The sequence below is a fragment of the Zootoca vivipara genome, chromosome 15, assembly GCF_965207765.1.
Source record: "Zootoca vivipara chromosome 15, rZooViv2.hap1.1, whole genome shotgun sequence".
Lineage (NCBI taxonomy): Eukaryota > Metazoa > Chordata > Lepidosauria > Squamata > Lacertidae > Zootoca > Zootoca vivipara.
Genome location: NC_142598.1, coordinates 24,785,118 through 24,800,715, shown reverse-complemented (window position 1 = coordinate 24,800,715; position 15,598 = coordinate 24,785,118). Strand labels below are relative to the sequence as shown.

Below are 15,598 nucleotides of genomic sequence, written 5' to 3'. Positions count from 1 at the left end.
ATTTTTGTTTTGTTTTTAGTATAGCTTTTATTTTTCTTCTCTTCTGACAACCACACTGATATGTGCCCTCAGAGCTGTTCCTCCTTGCACTGTGTCGGCACAAGCATGTACTGCTGTGAAGGCACACTCTTGAAACTGACAGCTCCTCCAGGACCTTACAGAACTTTGTAGTGGGTCTGAAGCTTTGGGATCAACCTTCACTTTAAGACTGCCCCAAGGACATCCACATACCTCCAAATGGGGCAACTTTGGTTTTGTATTTGTGCTTCATCCAAAGTGGATGCACACCAGTTTTTACATGGGCATTGTGAAGATAGGTTTTTACGTACTAACACAGAAAATGAGGAAAGAAAGTTTCTGAAGTTTTACCTGCTGCTACTACTGTATTATTCTTATTTTTATATTTGTCAGAGCCGCAATGAAGTCCCCAAACTGTGCAAAAGCAGAGAATCTGTTGGTGATGCGGCAAAGAAGCATTTAGGCAACCTGTTAAGCTTGTGTTCTCTAGGACAAAGCTCTTAGCCACTTTCAAAAGGACTTTTATTTCCCTGCCATTTAATTTTTCAAACCTCCACATTTGTTTCTGTTGTTACAGTGATTGTGAAAAACTTTCACCTCTTTTAAGTAACCCTGTCATATCCCAGGGGTGCTAGCATAATAAGGTAACTGACCAGATAAGCTCTTTAACATTTACCACTGAGCTGGAGATGCCATGTGCTGATAATGGCAGTGCTGGCAGAAGCTTCACATAAAAATATCTGAACTCGGTAAACCTCCCCCCCCCCCCATCACACACCACTGTTTTAAAAGGCACTGACAAAGTTTCAGTACCTGCCTAACAGATAAAAATATGGCCTCTGCTGTTTGCGAATTACATATGTTTACCTGGAAATATGCACAGTTCTCTTCATAGACTGATTAGGTGCACATTATCCAGGAGCTGTGGTGAATATGCACAATAACTAGTTATGTACTGCTCATCTTAAATTACCCCCAATGTATATAAGTCATACCTTGGTTTAAGTACGCTTCGGTTTGAGTACTTTCAGTTTAAGTACTCCACGGACCTGTCTGGAACGGATTAATCCACTTTCCATTACTTTCAGTGGGAAAGTTCGCTTCAGGTTAAGTACGCTTCAGGTTAAGTACAGACTTCCGGAACCAATTGTGTACTTAAACTGAGGTACCACTGTATAGAATGTCATTGGTAAATCATGGCCTTTAATTAGTCTTCTGTGTGCACTGTTTGATTAATTTTAAATCTTTTAAATGATTTCCTTGGGCTTCATATCCTTCCCCAGGGTCACTAGAACTGAAAACCTCAGATGGGAGCGGGAATATATTTCGACTCTTAGTGCACATATTTGATATGCAGACACACAGGAACAAAATGCCAATGTACCCCTTCCACCTGATAGCTGCCTCCTCAGGTGGCAATTGTTGCTAAATGCATTGTAATAAGTGCAAATCAAGTGCATTGTGAGAGAAAACATTCTATTAAATGACTACATTTTAAAAGGAAACTGGATTGCTAATATGCTGCTTCAGAAGCCACTGGAAGGGGGGGCGGGATATATTACTGGATAAACCTCAACATATAGGAAGGTGGACAAGAGTCATTTGCCATTTATTGTGGGGGGAGGAATGTGGTGTTGGTTCAGAATGTTGTGATAACATGAAAATGTGTCTATCTCGCCTGCATTTTGTGCATTTCAGTGCTCAATATGCACATTTTGTCGTCAATACTGTTTCTCTGGTCAATATGCATAGTCTTCATGAAACACTGGAGATTGTTCACACTTCAGCATAATCTTTCTCTTAACTCATGCAAGGAGGATAGTTTCTAACTTGAGAGAATGTGCAGAACGCAGCAATTTATGAAGGAATTTTGTATATTGATGGTTCAGTAAACTTTGTAAGTGATGGTGGGCAGTGTTCATAAATACCTGGTAATTGTAGATTCATCTGAAGGTGTGTGTGTGTGTGTGTATTTTATTAGAATTAGATGGATAGATATATGAATAGATCTAGCTATTAGGGAATGTGCCGTGTAAATTGGAATAGTTGGAGAGTGTGTGCCCTTCCTGGCATCCCCACTCATATGCACTTCAACTTTGTCTTTTACCTTCTCCAGCCAGTGCTACCAGCTGACACTCCCTCTGTGTGCCAACGTACTAGGGATCAGTTCTCATCTGAGCTTGGTTGCTATGGTTACATGCAATCTGCTGTGTTCTGGGTCTCCAGGAGCTAGAAATGATTTGGGGGGTGGGGTGGGGGGTTGGACTTCGTAGCCTTTAGGTAAGCACCACCGTTCCCTTATATGGAGCTTACTTCCCCTTACGCTGTTTGAAACACTGATTGGGCAAAAACCCACTCCTCTTGTGCAGCGGTTTACGGGCTGCTTTAGTTGGCGAAACAGATCCAAGACTTGGACTGCCATCATAGCCTCTGCCTTTTTGTTCACTTGTGCCGACTTGAAGGCAGAACCGGCCACGCTTTTTAAGCCTCTTCCACTAGTTATTTTGGGAACAAAGGTTCACATACGAGCCTTCGCTGCCAAGCCTGGGACAGTGGGGTTATGCTACTGAGCTGTGTGACCTTGTGTCTCAGTTAACGAATCTGAAAATTGAGAATGAGCATGCATGTGAGCCATTCATGCCTCCCCCCCCAAGCCCCCCTCTAAAACTTGAATTGAGACACAAGTTCTAAATCTGCAAACCTATGCACAAATTACCTGGGAGTTAATTATAATGATGAGGTTTTTTAAAAATAAATAAATAAATAAATATTATTATATAGCATTTAACATATATTGCCCTGGTAATCCTAGTTGTTGGTGTGGAGCTGGCAGAGAGAAGCTTGCCTTAAGGAGAGGCAAGATCTGAATGGGGGATTTCTTGATTCCCAGTACCATATCGTAGCTACCAAGTGCTTTTTGTGTATGAATGCACAGGACTGCCCAGTAAATCCCACTTGTAATTGAAGGTAGTGTCTGCAGACCATTCTATGAAAAAGCAGCATCTTTTTTTACATGCTTGTCTTTCCTGAGATGTTTTGCGGTCCATTTATCCCCCACCCCACCCCAATTTTCTTTTCGAAGCAGCGGCTACCTGGCAGGCTCGTATCCTCGGGGCAGTCTTTTATTTGCGCCGTCTTAATTTTATTGCACCCAGCTTAATGCACTTTGACATGGTATGGCTGGAATACAAGTGTTGCCTGTCTGCAGTCAGAAATGAATTGCTTTTTTGCTTGGCCTTTTGCCATCTGTTCCGCTCTTTGAAACTGATACCCTTGAGCCGCACTGGAGAATCCACACCCCCACACACCCCCTCTCTCTGTATATGTGTGTGTGTGTGTCTGTGTATTGGGAAAGGATGGCGATATGTGCTGAGCAGCAGGGTAGTGAGTAGGGGTGGGGTTTCCACCCTTTAATATTTTGCAGCCAGTGACGTAGGCAGTGCCTGGAACAATCACGCTGCCTCAAAACAGTGTAGTTGAAGATGCTCTCTGTGTGGTGGCTGGTAGTGGGGGACCAGCTTGGTGCATTTTTAAGCAAACACTGATTGCTGCAGCTTAGGCTCCACAGAGATTCCTCTCCTCCTAAACTACCTTGAAGAGAATTTGTGAAGTGTGGTTTATTTCTCCTCTTCTGCCCCTCCCCGCTTCATATATATATAATATATAGATAGATAGATAGGAGAGAGAGAGAGAGAACATTTATTTACTTTGTGGAAATGATTGGAGTTAATAGCGTCCAGAGCACCAGCAAGGTCCGAGTGAGAGCTACAGGTTCGGTGAAATACCCGCGAGAGGAACCAGTCTGGCGGCAAACTCACCGCTCAAAGTCCATGAAAATTTCCAACTCCACGGAGTTTTCTGCTAAAGAAGCCAAGGTAAATGAATGCAACATTGCATGTAAATCTCCACGATATTTCTGGCAGTCCTGAAAAGGGGATGCTGCTGCTTTTGAGCCTTTGGCTGATAGTGCCTTTTATTTCCTACAAGATACCATGGGGGAAGAAATAAGCCGGCAGGTGGGGTGGAGGGACAAATCCCAGATTGAAGGTAGGTGCTGGATGGATTTGATAGACTTTCAGAGAATGTCTCTTCGTGGAGCCAGTGCTGCCAACTTGATAGCTGATCCAATCCAGCCGGTGTTTTTTAATGTTTGGGCATTTACCTGTGTTCCATGGGGTGGTGGTGGTGGAGGGGGAAGATCTACCCTGGAATTTCTAGGCAGAAATGCTGTGCATGCTGGTTGCATTTCCCTTCTCCCTTAGTGCGTGTCTGTGTGGGTGGCTTGCATGATTCAGGTGATGTTTTTTAAAATGCATGGCTAAATACTGCCATGAAATATTCATAATTACATTTCTCTCTGTGTTTGTGTGAATGGCATTTTTTTTAAAAAAATTGTCATCTGTTTACTTGGTTTGTCACCGTAGACAGTACTGTATCAAGCTGGCTCCAGCCACCTGCTTTAGGAGCTGTTTGGAGTGCCTTTAAACTGTCATATCGCCTTCTATTCTGCTGATGTTGTTGTTGTTTTAAAAGCAACATTGTGTAGCCTAGTCTGGGCATCTGCATGTCGGCATGATTGAGCACCAATTTAACCATTACCCTCTCTGTCTCCGTTCTCCTGTTGCAACACATAATGGCAATGCTTTTCCACTAGTATGCAAGTCAGGAAGTACGATAACCTTTTATTAAGGAGGAGGGTGGTAAAAAAATAATAATTTCAAAAACGTTCCCAGTAAATCTGCAGTATTGGAAGTCAGATGTAAATGCTGCTACTGTTATACCTGTATATGCTTGGTGCTTACCATATGTACCATATGCACATCATGTTGCCTTCAGGGTGCTATGTTCTAAATATCCATCTGCATGAGAACCGCACCAGTATGGGTGGGGAGGGTGGGCACGCATGCCATAATCATGTGGACTTAACAAGCATCTTTAAACTTGTTACAATCCAGTTGTAATTCTTCAATTTAAGCTTTCTTGCCCCTTTGCAGGGAAGGGGCAGAACTGGAATCCTCAAGGTTGCACACACTTTTATAGAGGTTCGGTTTCATTCAGGTCCTCCCACCCCCCCAAAGGAATGCTATTGTGGAAAAAAAAAACCCCAATAGATCCTCTCAGTTAGTGTTTGCCTCCTGCGGCAAGATCTAGCTGGTTTGCAGCAAATGAACGATATAATGAAACCCTAGCATTTTTGCTGATAACTGTTGCTGAACGCATGAAGAGGTGTATACGTAAATATGACATTGCTGAGCTGGTGTGCTACTAAGCATGTTATGATCATGAATAGTCACAAGGGGCATCCCCAGGGGAAGGGCCACAGTGACCGTGCACATGCTTTTCATGCCAAAGGTCTCCAATTAGATCCTTAGCTGGAGAAGGCACCTGTCTGAATGAAGGGCTTTGCTCAGGGGACATAGACAATGCTGAGCTAAGATCTGAGGGTGTAAGGCAGCTTTCTCTGTTTCTTTCCCCTAATATACTATCATAAAACAAGTGCCCCACCCCCTTTTCCTGTGAGCCTCTGGTAGCCTGATATCATTAATTCTCAGTTCTCTACTGGTTGTAATCTAAAATCAGTTCATACATGCTTATTCATTTACCATATTATCACATGGTAAGCCATCAGAGTTTACTCAGCCTAAGTCGGCTCAATCATGATACTTTTGAACTGAGGCAGTTTGTAGATTAGACCGATAGTCACCACGTGATGGTTCATAGTCACCAAGAGGGTTGGGTAACACGTTAAAGATGAACAGCTATATTGCGGGAGAACTTTTTGTAGTCTTGAGAAGTAGTCTTCAACCTTTTTGGACCCGGGACTTAACTTTAACCCAAACATGCCTTTGGGGACCCATGTCTTTTTTTCCTCTCTCTCTCTCTTGCCATATATTCACACAGCAGTGATTTCATAATGGCTCCCAGCCAGCCCACCCCTTGAAGACCAATGCCCTAGAACCTACTTTAGCCGTAATGAGAAACAAGCGTTCAAGGAATGCAGATGTGCTTGTGTGAGCCAGGCCTTAGAAGAGTTTCTTTATGCATCTCAGTCCCCCGGCTTGCCGATCAGAAGGTCGGCGGTTTGAATCCCTGTGACGGGGTGAGCTCCTGTTGCTTGGTCCCAGCTCCTGCCAACCTAGCAGTTCGAAAGCACGTCAAAGTGCAAGTAGATAAATAGGTACCGCTCCGGCGGGAAGGTAAATGGTGTTTCCGTGCTGTGCTCTGGTTTGGCAGAAGCGGCTTTGTCATGCTGGCCACATGACCTGGAAGCTATACGCTGGCTCCCTCGGCCAATAACACGAGATGTGCGCCGCAACCCCAGAGTCGGTCACGACTGGACCTAATGGTCAGGGGTCCCTTTACCTATATATATAGTAATCCCATTTGAGGGCTAGGTCTCTCATTTATGGAATTAATCTCTCTCATTTGTTGCTGTTATGAACTCTATACAGAATATTATCAAAAATATTTGACATACAATAAAAAGGTGAAGCGTAAACATTGAATTAGGCACAGCACTAAGTAAAAAAAGTGATGGAGGGTCAGCCGGGAAAAGAGAGAACAGAATGACCTTCAGCATATTCTTGTGAAAGTCATTTAACCACTGAGTGACTTAGTTTCTCTCCTGCCCCCAACCATGTGGTCCATTTATATCACTCCCCCTATTATTTCAGTGACTAACTAGAATGTGGACAAACTGAGTGGAGAGCGCGAGCAGGAGTAAATCGCTGAAGCTAATACAGTGCAAGGAGATGCCTAATATATTCTGGGAAACCTTGTTTTAGGAGAGAGCCGCTACCACCTCTTCTCCAACCCTCCCAAAAGCTGTAGGCTAAGAGCTGTGAATGAGTGGACTCTTGTTGCAGGCAAATGTTCATAACAAGTAGGAGAGCCCCAGATCTCAGTCGCTGGAGCTGGGAATTATCCTAATGCACCCTTTACTTTCTCCCATATAAATGAATAGCGGCTGTCCAGTTTAGTGGGTGATCTAAAAGTGGGAGTACTGTTGTGATGAGGGCAAAGCCTGTCCACTCGAATACTCAGCAGTCCTCCAGAGGCATATGCTGACACATTGCACTGTGCTTTGTGATGTTCTCTACGTACACAGACTAACCACCTATCCATTCTAATGAAGTGCATTTACTGGTTTATAGTGAGCGCTTAGCAAGCGGGGTAGTACTAGTTGAAGGTGTTGCTCCTCAGAAGGGTGGGAGGGAGGGCAGGACCAGCCCTATCATGCCCCAGGTGAAGCACCATTCTTTGGGTTGCACCCTGAGGGAGCATATAGATGGGGGCAGGCAATGAAAGTCTGAATGTTACAACAAGACTCTTTAAAGTGTTGGCCGTTGTGGGAATTGGGCTCTGCTTTAGACAAAATATATCGATCTGGCGAGTGACATGTTACATCTCAGAAATCTAATGAAGTCACACCGAACTGGAAACAATGCTGTTTTCTGGAATACAGTGGAAAATGCCCCTCTCAGCCATAGTAGGAAGAAAAAGTGAGATTATGAAATCAGAAATGAGGTTATCCAGTTTTGCTTCAAACTGTTCCCCTGCTACCCCCCCCCCCCTCAAAGAACTAAAGATTTAGCTTCTTCTTCTTCTTCTTCTTCTTCTTCTTCTTCTTCTTCTTCTTCTTCTTCTTCTTCTTCTTCTTCTTCTTCTTCTTCTTCTTCTTCTTCTTCTTCTTCTATTGCTTTCTTCAACACACAAAACAGAAGTTATTTATAGATATCTGTTAGCATTTCTATAGGGCTTTTAGTGCAAAATGCTATGCGAGATTTAATTCATTCATCATTGCACGAAGCTGGTAAATGGAAATTGCACAATGAGATAGTTTAAAGAAGCTGTAAAAAGCCCACAGTTCTGGTTGAGACCAAATACCTTAAGTTGTCAAATCTCTTAAGTGCTATATCCATTGGAACACACTGTGTATTGGGGTGGGGGGGGTGGGGAGGGAGGGAGGGAGGGAGAACTATAAGTAGACAAATGGGATCACTACCCCTGATAGCACTGCTCCTGTTTACAGAGCCAGCCAGCCATGTCTTCCTCTGGGATACTTCAAGCTATTTGGTGCTCAAGCAAACCAGATTATCATCTCCTCCCACCCTGCTTTTCTGTTTTTCCTTTTCCAGTTGGCAGACAACATTCCATGGATCTTGGCGACCATGGGCATTTTGTCTCCCCATTGATCTGTTTGGGACATGGTGGGGGGAGGTTGTCCCCATTGGTTTTTTTTTAAAGGGTCTTCTCTTGGTTTTTTGGTGATTTTGTAGACTGGGGTTCTACTATTCCCAGACATGGTGATGCCTCCTCCTTGTTTCTCAGTTGCTGGTTTGTCTTCAGTCCTGTTGGCATGGGGGCACTAAGTTCATTATTTGAGGGAGTAATGATGAGATGCAAATCCACAAGTGCTCCCCCATGCTCTGCTGACCTGCCTACAAGGCTGCTGCATTTTGTTCCTGGGATTCTGGCTTCCTAAAATTGTTTGGCACCTCTGGCATAATGATTGTGGGAATGCACGGAATGCATTTTCCTGAGTGAGGCAGTTGATTTTGCTTGTTAAGGATCCAATTTGAGGCTCCCCCTAGGGGAGCAGCTTTAAAAATGTAATGGCAAAGTGTGCCTTTGAAGAGTCTTTTTTATTTATTTATTTATTTACTTTGAAAAAAACAAACATATCTTACGGAAAATAGGAAAATAACAAAACCACCCAATGCTGGATCTTTTCTTTTAGGTTTTACACCCTCTTATTCTGGCCAGGAGGAAGAAATTGTGGCCAGGCAGGTGTCTTGCCATGACAGTCCAGGATAGATGTAAGGTTCTACTTACTCTAGATTTCATCTTCAAAGCATACAATTTCATTCGTATAGCTGTTGCTATTCTTTATATGACTCGAACATGCCTGTTACCGCACAGTGACTCGGGTGGAGCTAAGAACGGATGCCAGCTGTCCTGACTCCTACTCATCCCATTTCAAAATGCCAATGCCAAAACACACACACACACACACACACACAGAGAGAGAGAGAGAGAGAGAGAGAGAGAGAGAGAGAGAGAGAGAGAGAGAGAGAGAGATTTAGGCTTAGTTTAGCTAATCCAAAGTTAACATAGACAACAAATTGCCTAGTCAGTTGTATGAGTCACTGTGTGTGTGTGTGTGTGTGTGTGTGAGTGTGTGTGTGTGTGAGAGAGAGAGAGAGAGAGAGAGAGAGAGAGAGAGAGGTGTTGCACACTAAATCAATCTATTTTCTCCTACATGGAGCAGATTTAGTTCATGCCGAGTTACATGCTAGCTTGATTACAGGTAGGTAGCCGTGTTGGTCTGGATCGAAGTAAAATAAAAAAATTCCTTCAGTAGCACCTTAAAGACCAACTAAGTTTTTATTTTGGTATGAGCTTTCGTGTGCATGCACACTTCTTCAGATACAGTGAAATGGAAGTTTCCAGGCACTTATGTAGAGAAGGGGTGGGGAGGGGTGGGGATGGGGAGGGGGGATCACTCAGAAGGGTGGTGGAAATGGGTGATTGACTGACTGATAGCTGTTGATGACCGCAAACGACTGCAAATGGTTTTGCATGAAAAAGCAAGGGTTGAGATGGCTGAAGATCGCTTATCATGTATAATGAGATAAGAACCCGATATCTCTGTTCAAACCAGGTCCCTCCATGGTTTTGAGCTTGGTGATAAGTTGCAATTCAGCAACTTCTCTTTCCAGTCTATTTCTGAAATTCTTTTGTAGTAAGACAGCTACTTTGAGATCTTGTATAGAATGTCCTGGGAGATTGAAGTGTTCTCCTACTGGTTTTTCTGTCTTCTGGTTCCTGATGTCAGATTTATGTCCATTTATCCTTTGGCGTAGGGTTTGGCCTGTTTGTCCAATATAGAGAGCTGAAGGGCACTGTTGGCATTTGATGGCATACACAATGTTAGAGGATGAGCAATTAAATAGTCCTGAGATGGTATGTTGGATGTTGTTGGGGCCAGTGATGGTGTTGTCCGGGTGTATGTGGCAGCAAAGTTGGCATCTGGGTTTATTGCAGGCTCTGGTACCAGTGTCCATGTTAAGTCTGGTGGTTGTATTATTGTGGGTGAGGAGTTGTTTAAGATTGGGTGGCTGTCTGTAGGCAATGAAAGGTCTTCCTCCCAGAGCTTGAGAAAGGGAGCGGTCATTGTCCAGGAGAGGCTGTAGATCTCTGATGATGCGTTGTACTGTTTTAGCTTGGGAGCTGTATGTGATGACTAGTGGTGTTCTGTTATTTTCTTTTTTGGGTCTGTCTTGCAGCAGGTTCTCTCTAGGTATCTGTCTGGCTCTGTTGATCTGTTGTTTAACTTCATCAGGTGGATATTTTAGTTCTAAAAAGGTTTGCTGTAGATCTCTTAGGTGAGATTCTCTGTCTGTAGAGTTGGAACAGATGCGGTTGTAACGTAAGGCCTGGCTGTATACGATGGATTGTTTGGTATGTTTGGGATGGTAGCTAGAAGCATGTAGATATGTTTGTCGGTCAGTTGGTTTTCTGTATAAGGTGGTGTCTATACGTCCATCCTGTATTTTTATAGTAGTGTCCAAAAAATGTATTTCTTGCATAGATTGGTTCATTGTTAGGTTGATGGTGGGGTGAAAGTCATTGAATGTCTGGTGGAAGGTTTCCAGGGTCTGTTGTCCATGTGTCCAGATAATAAAAATATCGTCAATGTATCGCAGGTACAGGAGAGGTTTGAGTGGGTAGGAGTTAAGGAAACGTTGTTCTAAATCTGCCATGAAGATGTTGGCATACTGTGGGGCCATGCGGGTGCCCATGGCTGTGCCGCTGATCTGGAGGAACAGGTCATCACCAAATTTGAAGTGGTTGTGGGTAAGGACAAAGTGGCAGAGTTTGGTAGCAAAGTCCGCTGTGGTTTTATCTGAAATGGTGTTCCTTATGGCTTGTAAACCATCATTGTGTGGGATGTTGGTATATAGAGATTCCACATCCATAGTGGCTAGTATAGTATTGTTAGGAAGATTGTTCAAATATTGTATTTTCCTCAGAAAATCTGTGGTGTCACGTACGTAGCTGGGAGCACTGATAGCATATGGTTTCAGAACAGAGTCCATATAGCCGGAAACACCCACTGTAATGGTGCCAATACCTGAGATGATGGGGCGTCCTGGGTTTCCTGGTTTGTGTATTTTGGGTAGAAGATAGAAAGTTCCTGGCCGAGGTTCCGCTGGTGTGTTTGTGAGGATCTGTTCTTGGATGTGTAGGGGTAGCTCCTTAATAATCTTGTTCAGTTCTTTTTTGTATGCTTGTGTGGGGTCTGAGTCCAATTTCATGTAAAAGGCAGTATTGGAAAGTTGTCTGTGGGCCTCTTGGATGTAATCAGTTTTGTTCATGATGACGACAGCTCCACCCTTGTCTGCCTCTTTAATTATAATGTCTGGGTTGTTCCTGAGATTTTCTATGGCACAACACCATAGACTGGACAACACCATAGACTGGACAACACCATAGACTGGACAACATACCGGACAACACCATCACTGGCCCCAACAACATCCAACATACCATCTCAGGACTATTTAATTGCTCATCCTCTAACATTGTGTATGCCATCAAATGCCAACAGTGCCCTTCAGCTCTCTATATTGGACAAACAGGCCAAACCCTACGCCAAAGGATAAATGGACATAAATCTGACATCAGGAACCAGAAGACAGAAAAACCAGTAGGAGAACACTTCAATCTCCCAGGACATTCTATACAAGATCTCAAAGTAGCTGTCTTACTACAAAAGAATTTCAGAAATAGACTGGAAAGAGAAGTTGCTGAATTGCAACTTATCACCAAGCTCAAAACCATGGAGGGACCTGGTTTGAACAGAGATATCGGGTTCTTATCTCATTATACATGATAAGCGATCTTCAGCCATCTCAACCCTTGCTTTTTCATGCAAAACCATTTGCAGTCGTTTGCGGTCATCAACAGCTATCAGTCAGTCAATCACCCATTTCCACCACCGTTCTGAGTGATCCCCCCTCCCCATCCCCACCCCTCCCCACCCCTTCTCTACATAAGTGCCTGGAAACTTCCATTTCACTGTATCTGAAGAAGTGTGCATGCACACGAAAGCTCATACCAAAATAAAAACTTAGTTGGTCTTTAAGGTGCTACTGAAGGAATTTTTTTATATGCTAGCTTGAGTTTCATTCTCAGTGTACAGCAGTCAATCACAAGTAGGAACGAAACAAAGCTGGCATTGTTTAAAAGTATTGCAGTTCAGGATTTTGAACTGCAAGAAGCTAATCCCTAGACTGGTACGTCATCAATCAAACATAAACATAAGAGCTTTGCAGGCTAAAGCCCAGCTCTTCTTCTTGCCAGTCAGTCATTGCTTCATAAAACTTGCCAGCTGCTGTTGTTAAGTATAATAATGATGCTTTCTCCCCTCCCTTTTGCTGCAGCTCTTGGTGCAAGGTCTGCTCTGTTAGTAACTCAGATCTTTTTAACTAGCCTCTCCTAGTAACCCTCAGCCATTAGGAGATGAGATTTAACTATTCCAATTTTCAGTCAGCAATGGTGATACATGGACACTTCTTATTCCATGGATCACTTTTTAAAGGGACTCATCAAAAACAAAGACGCTCCGGTTGGTGCAAAGCTCCACAAGAAAGATAATTTGACACAAGATGCTTTTTTTTTTTACATTGCACGCCCAAGATACTTTGCACCTCATCACATTTTGGCAATAACAATACTGTACATTAAACAGCTAACAATTGGCTGCTCTTTCACTGCATCCAAAATCAGCTGCCTGAAGTAGCCGCCTCACTCTATCTTCTGATAGAGCCAGACGTGCTTTGACATTAAATGGGCAGTGACAGGTGAAATCTCGGAAACCAGAAAGGCGGCTTGATAAGTTTTTGGGTGCTTCCAAACAGTTGTTTATTGTGGCATCTGTGCTCCTAATACAGGCACGTTTTGTGCAGCATGTACATGAAGCCACTGTCATCAAATGCTAACCATTATTCTCTCCCCCCCCCCATTTAATCTGGATTTACTCTTTCCAGGGAATAGTTAATAATTTCCTGTTGCTTACCCATTTGTGATATCTCAATGACTAAGCAGTATTAAACCCCCATCTGGTCACAAACCTGGAAATCTTGCTTACCCCATGATTATTAATTTTGCACTCAATTCTGCAATAAATAAATAAAAATAAAGATAGATTTACAATCTTACGAAGATTACTTGTGCAAATCTGCAAATTGGTTTGAAATCGCTTCTTGTGGACGCAAATCCCCAAATTTCACGTGGGGTGGCAATCTTCATAGTGCAGGCTCTGAAACTCAGGGCTACCCTGACAGGGTAGTGTGTCCTAGACCTGGACCTGTTTTAATTCTCTCTATTTCTCTTTTAACTCAATTTGCCGAGCCTATTTTGGGCTATTTTATGCTTTACATCTATCCGCATATTAGATTTTTTGGCGCTGGCACCTAAATCTTTGCATCATTGTCTCAGGGTAATGTAAATGTTAATACGCCAGGGTTGGCGAGCAATATCGCCTTGAATTATGTTTTCTTGCTTGTCTCTGGCATTTTTGTGTTGCTATGGCAAAATAACGCAATAAAGGGTTTTGAGATTTATGCAAATTTAGCATAAGGTATCTCAGGGATGGAGAACCTCTGACTCTGGGTCAATCTTGGCCCAAATCAGCTAATGAGGCCATTTGTTTGAAAATAACTCAGAGAATGTGCAGGCAAAGCAGACCCCTCCCCACACCTTGCAGGCCAACTTGACAGGTGAACGAGACACTTAATGCCATCATGATATCAAATGATTGATAAGTGGGTGGCCCCGGCCACCTGCTGAAGTTGGTCCACATGGTAAGGGGAGATAGATATTGCCCATTGGGCCAAAAAAGGGCTATCTAATATATTAGATTACTGAAATAATAATAATAATAATAATAATAACAATAATAATAATAATAATTAATTAATTAATTATACCCCGCCCATCTGGCTGAGTCTCCCCAGCCACTTTGGGTGGCTCCCAACTGAATATTAAAACAATACAGCATTAAATATTAAAAGCTTCCCTAAACAGGGCTGCCTTCAGATGTCTTTTAAAATTAGGATAGCTGCTTATTTCCTTGACATCTGATGGAAGGGCATTCTACAGGGTGGGTGCTGCTACCGAGAAGGCCCTCTGTCTGGTTCCCTGTAACCTCACTTCTCGCAATGAGGGAAGCGCCAGAAGGCCCTCGGCACTGGATCTCAGGGTCCGGGCTGAACGGTGGGGGTGGAGATGCTCCTTCAGATATACAGGACCAAGGCTGTTTAGGGCTTTAAAGGTCAACACCAACACTTTGAATGGTGTTCGGAAACGTACTGGGAGCCAGTGTAGATCTCTCAGGACCGGTGTTATGTGGTCCTGGCGGCACTTCTTAATCACAAAATTACCAAGGAGCCCTAAGAAAGTGTAGCTCACCCACAGTAGACCTTGAAAGATTCTGAACCATATTTTTGGGTTATATGTGCCAGAGGAAAATACTGTTGCACTTTAGAAACAATGGAAACCGATCATCACACAAAGGAGTGAACTCCCATGGTCCTTCTAAATACTGTAGTTTCAGTGTGCAAGTTCTAGTTAACAAGATCCATTGATTTCAGCAGAAGAGTCTCCATTTCAACAGAAATCATTGAGACTTCAGAATGCTCAACTTTAGTTGGATTGTGTCCAAAACATATAATACTTTTTCAAATTGAATGCTATGTTCCATACGATCCAGTTCATCCCATGCACATATGCACAATTTGGGTATCCTTCGTACGGTAATGTTGTTGTTGTTGTTGTTGTTGTTGTTATTATTATTATTATTATTATTATTATTATTATTATTATTGGCAGAGTATTTGCAGCCCCAGCCCCTGGTTTTCATCTCTTCCCCCAGCGGCTTTGAAAGGATGTAGCCAGGACAGGTCATGGTATAATCACTGGCTGTTGAATGGGAAATGCTTTCTTCTTAAAAAATAAATAAATGAGTTGGAGGCTGATTCTTTTGTGTCCTGAACTTAGACAAGCACTCCCGCTAGCAGCTCCCTCTTCTTGCAGCCTGAAGTGATTCAGTCAAAGAAAATGCTTTGCAATTTGATTTTACAGATAGTATAGACTGCCCAGGGGATGAGGTGGAGTGGAGGAGCAGGGAAGGAAGGGAGTGTTAGAATAGTCGCGGAGTGATTTTGATGGTGTGGGGGTGTCACACACACTGGTAGCCTTAGGGATAGGCATGCAGTTGAGCCTCTTTGTAGGACCATGGAAAGCTGCCTGGTCATCCCAATACTTGTTTGCTTAACCCAAAACTAGGGACTCAGGTACAGGGTCTTTACCTGTTCCTTCTTAAACTGGAGATGCCCAAGAGTGCGCCTGCATCCTTCTATATTCAAAGCATGCACTCCCCCAGTCTTTGATTCCACAGACTTGCTTTTCCTGTGCCCAAGTCAAAGATGGCTTTGGAGTAGCACATTTCCCCCTGTCGTCATATACTGTCTTTAAAAAATGTTTAAAAGGACACAACAAGGACAGTTGTCTC

General features: G+C 43.2%; 1 protein-coding gene across 8 annotated transcripts in view; it reads left to right on the top strand.

The window, feature by feature from the left end:
- Positions 1-15,598, top strand: part of PSD3 (pleckstrin and Sec7 domain containing 3) — a 151,606-nt gene that overhangs the window by 98,862 nt on the left and 37,146 nt on the right. The window contains exon 1 of one of the 8 annotated variants that reach the window (XM_060268942.2): positions 3,720-3,893. The exons of the other annotated variants lie outside the window; for them this stretch is intronic. Coding sequence (XP_060124925.2) covers positions 3,735-3,893 — 159 coding nt within the window. The 5' untranslated portion in view covers positions 3,720-3,734. Of the gene's footprint in view, positions 1-3,719; positions 3,894-15,598 lie in introns of those variants that run through there. 8 annotated transcript variants of the gene reach the window in all.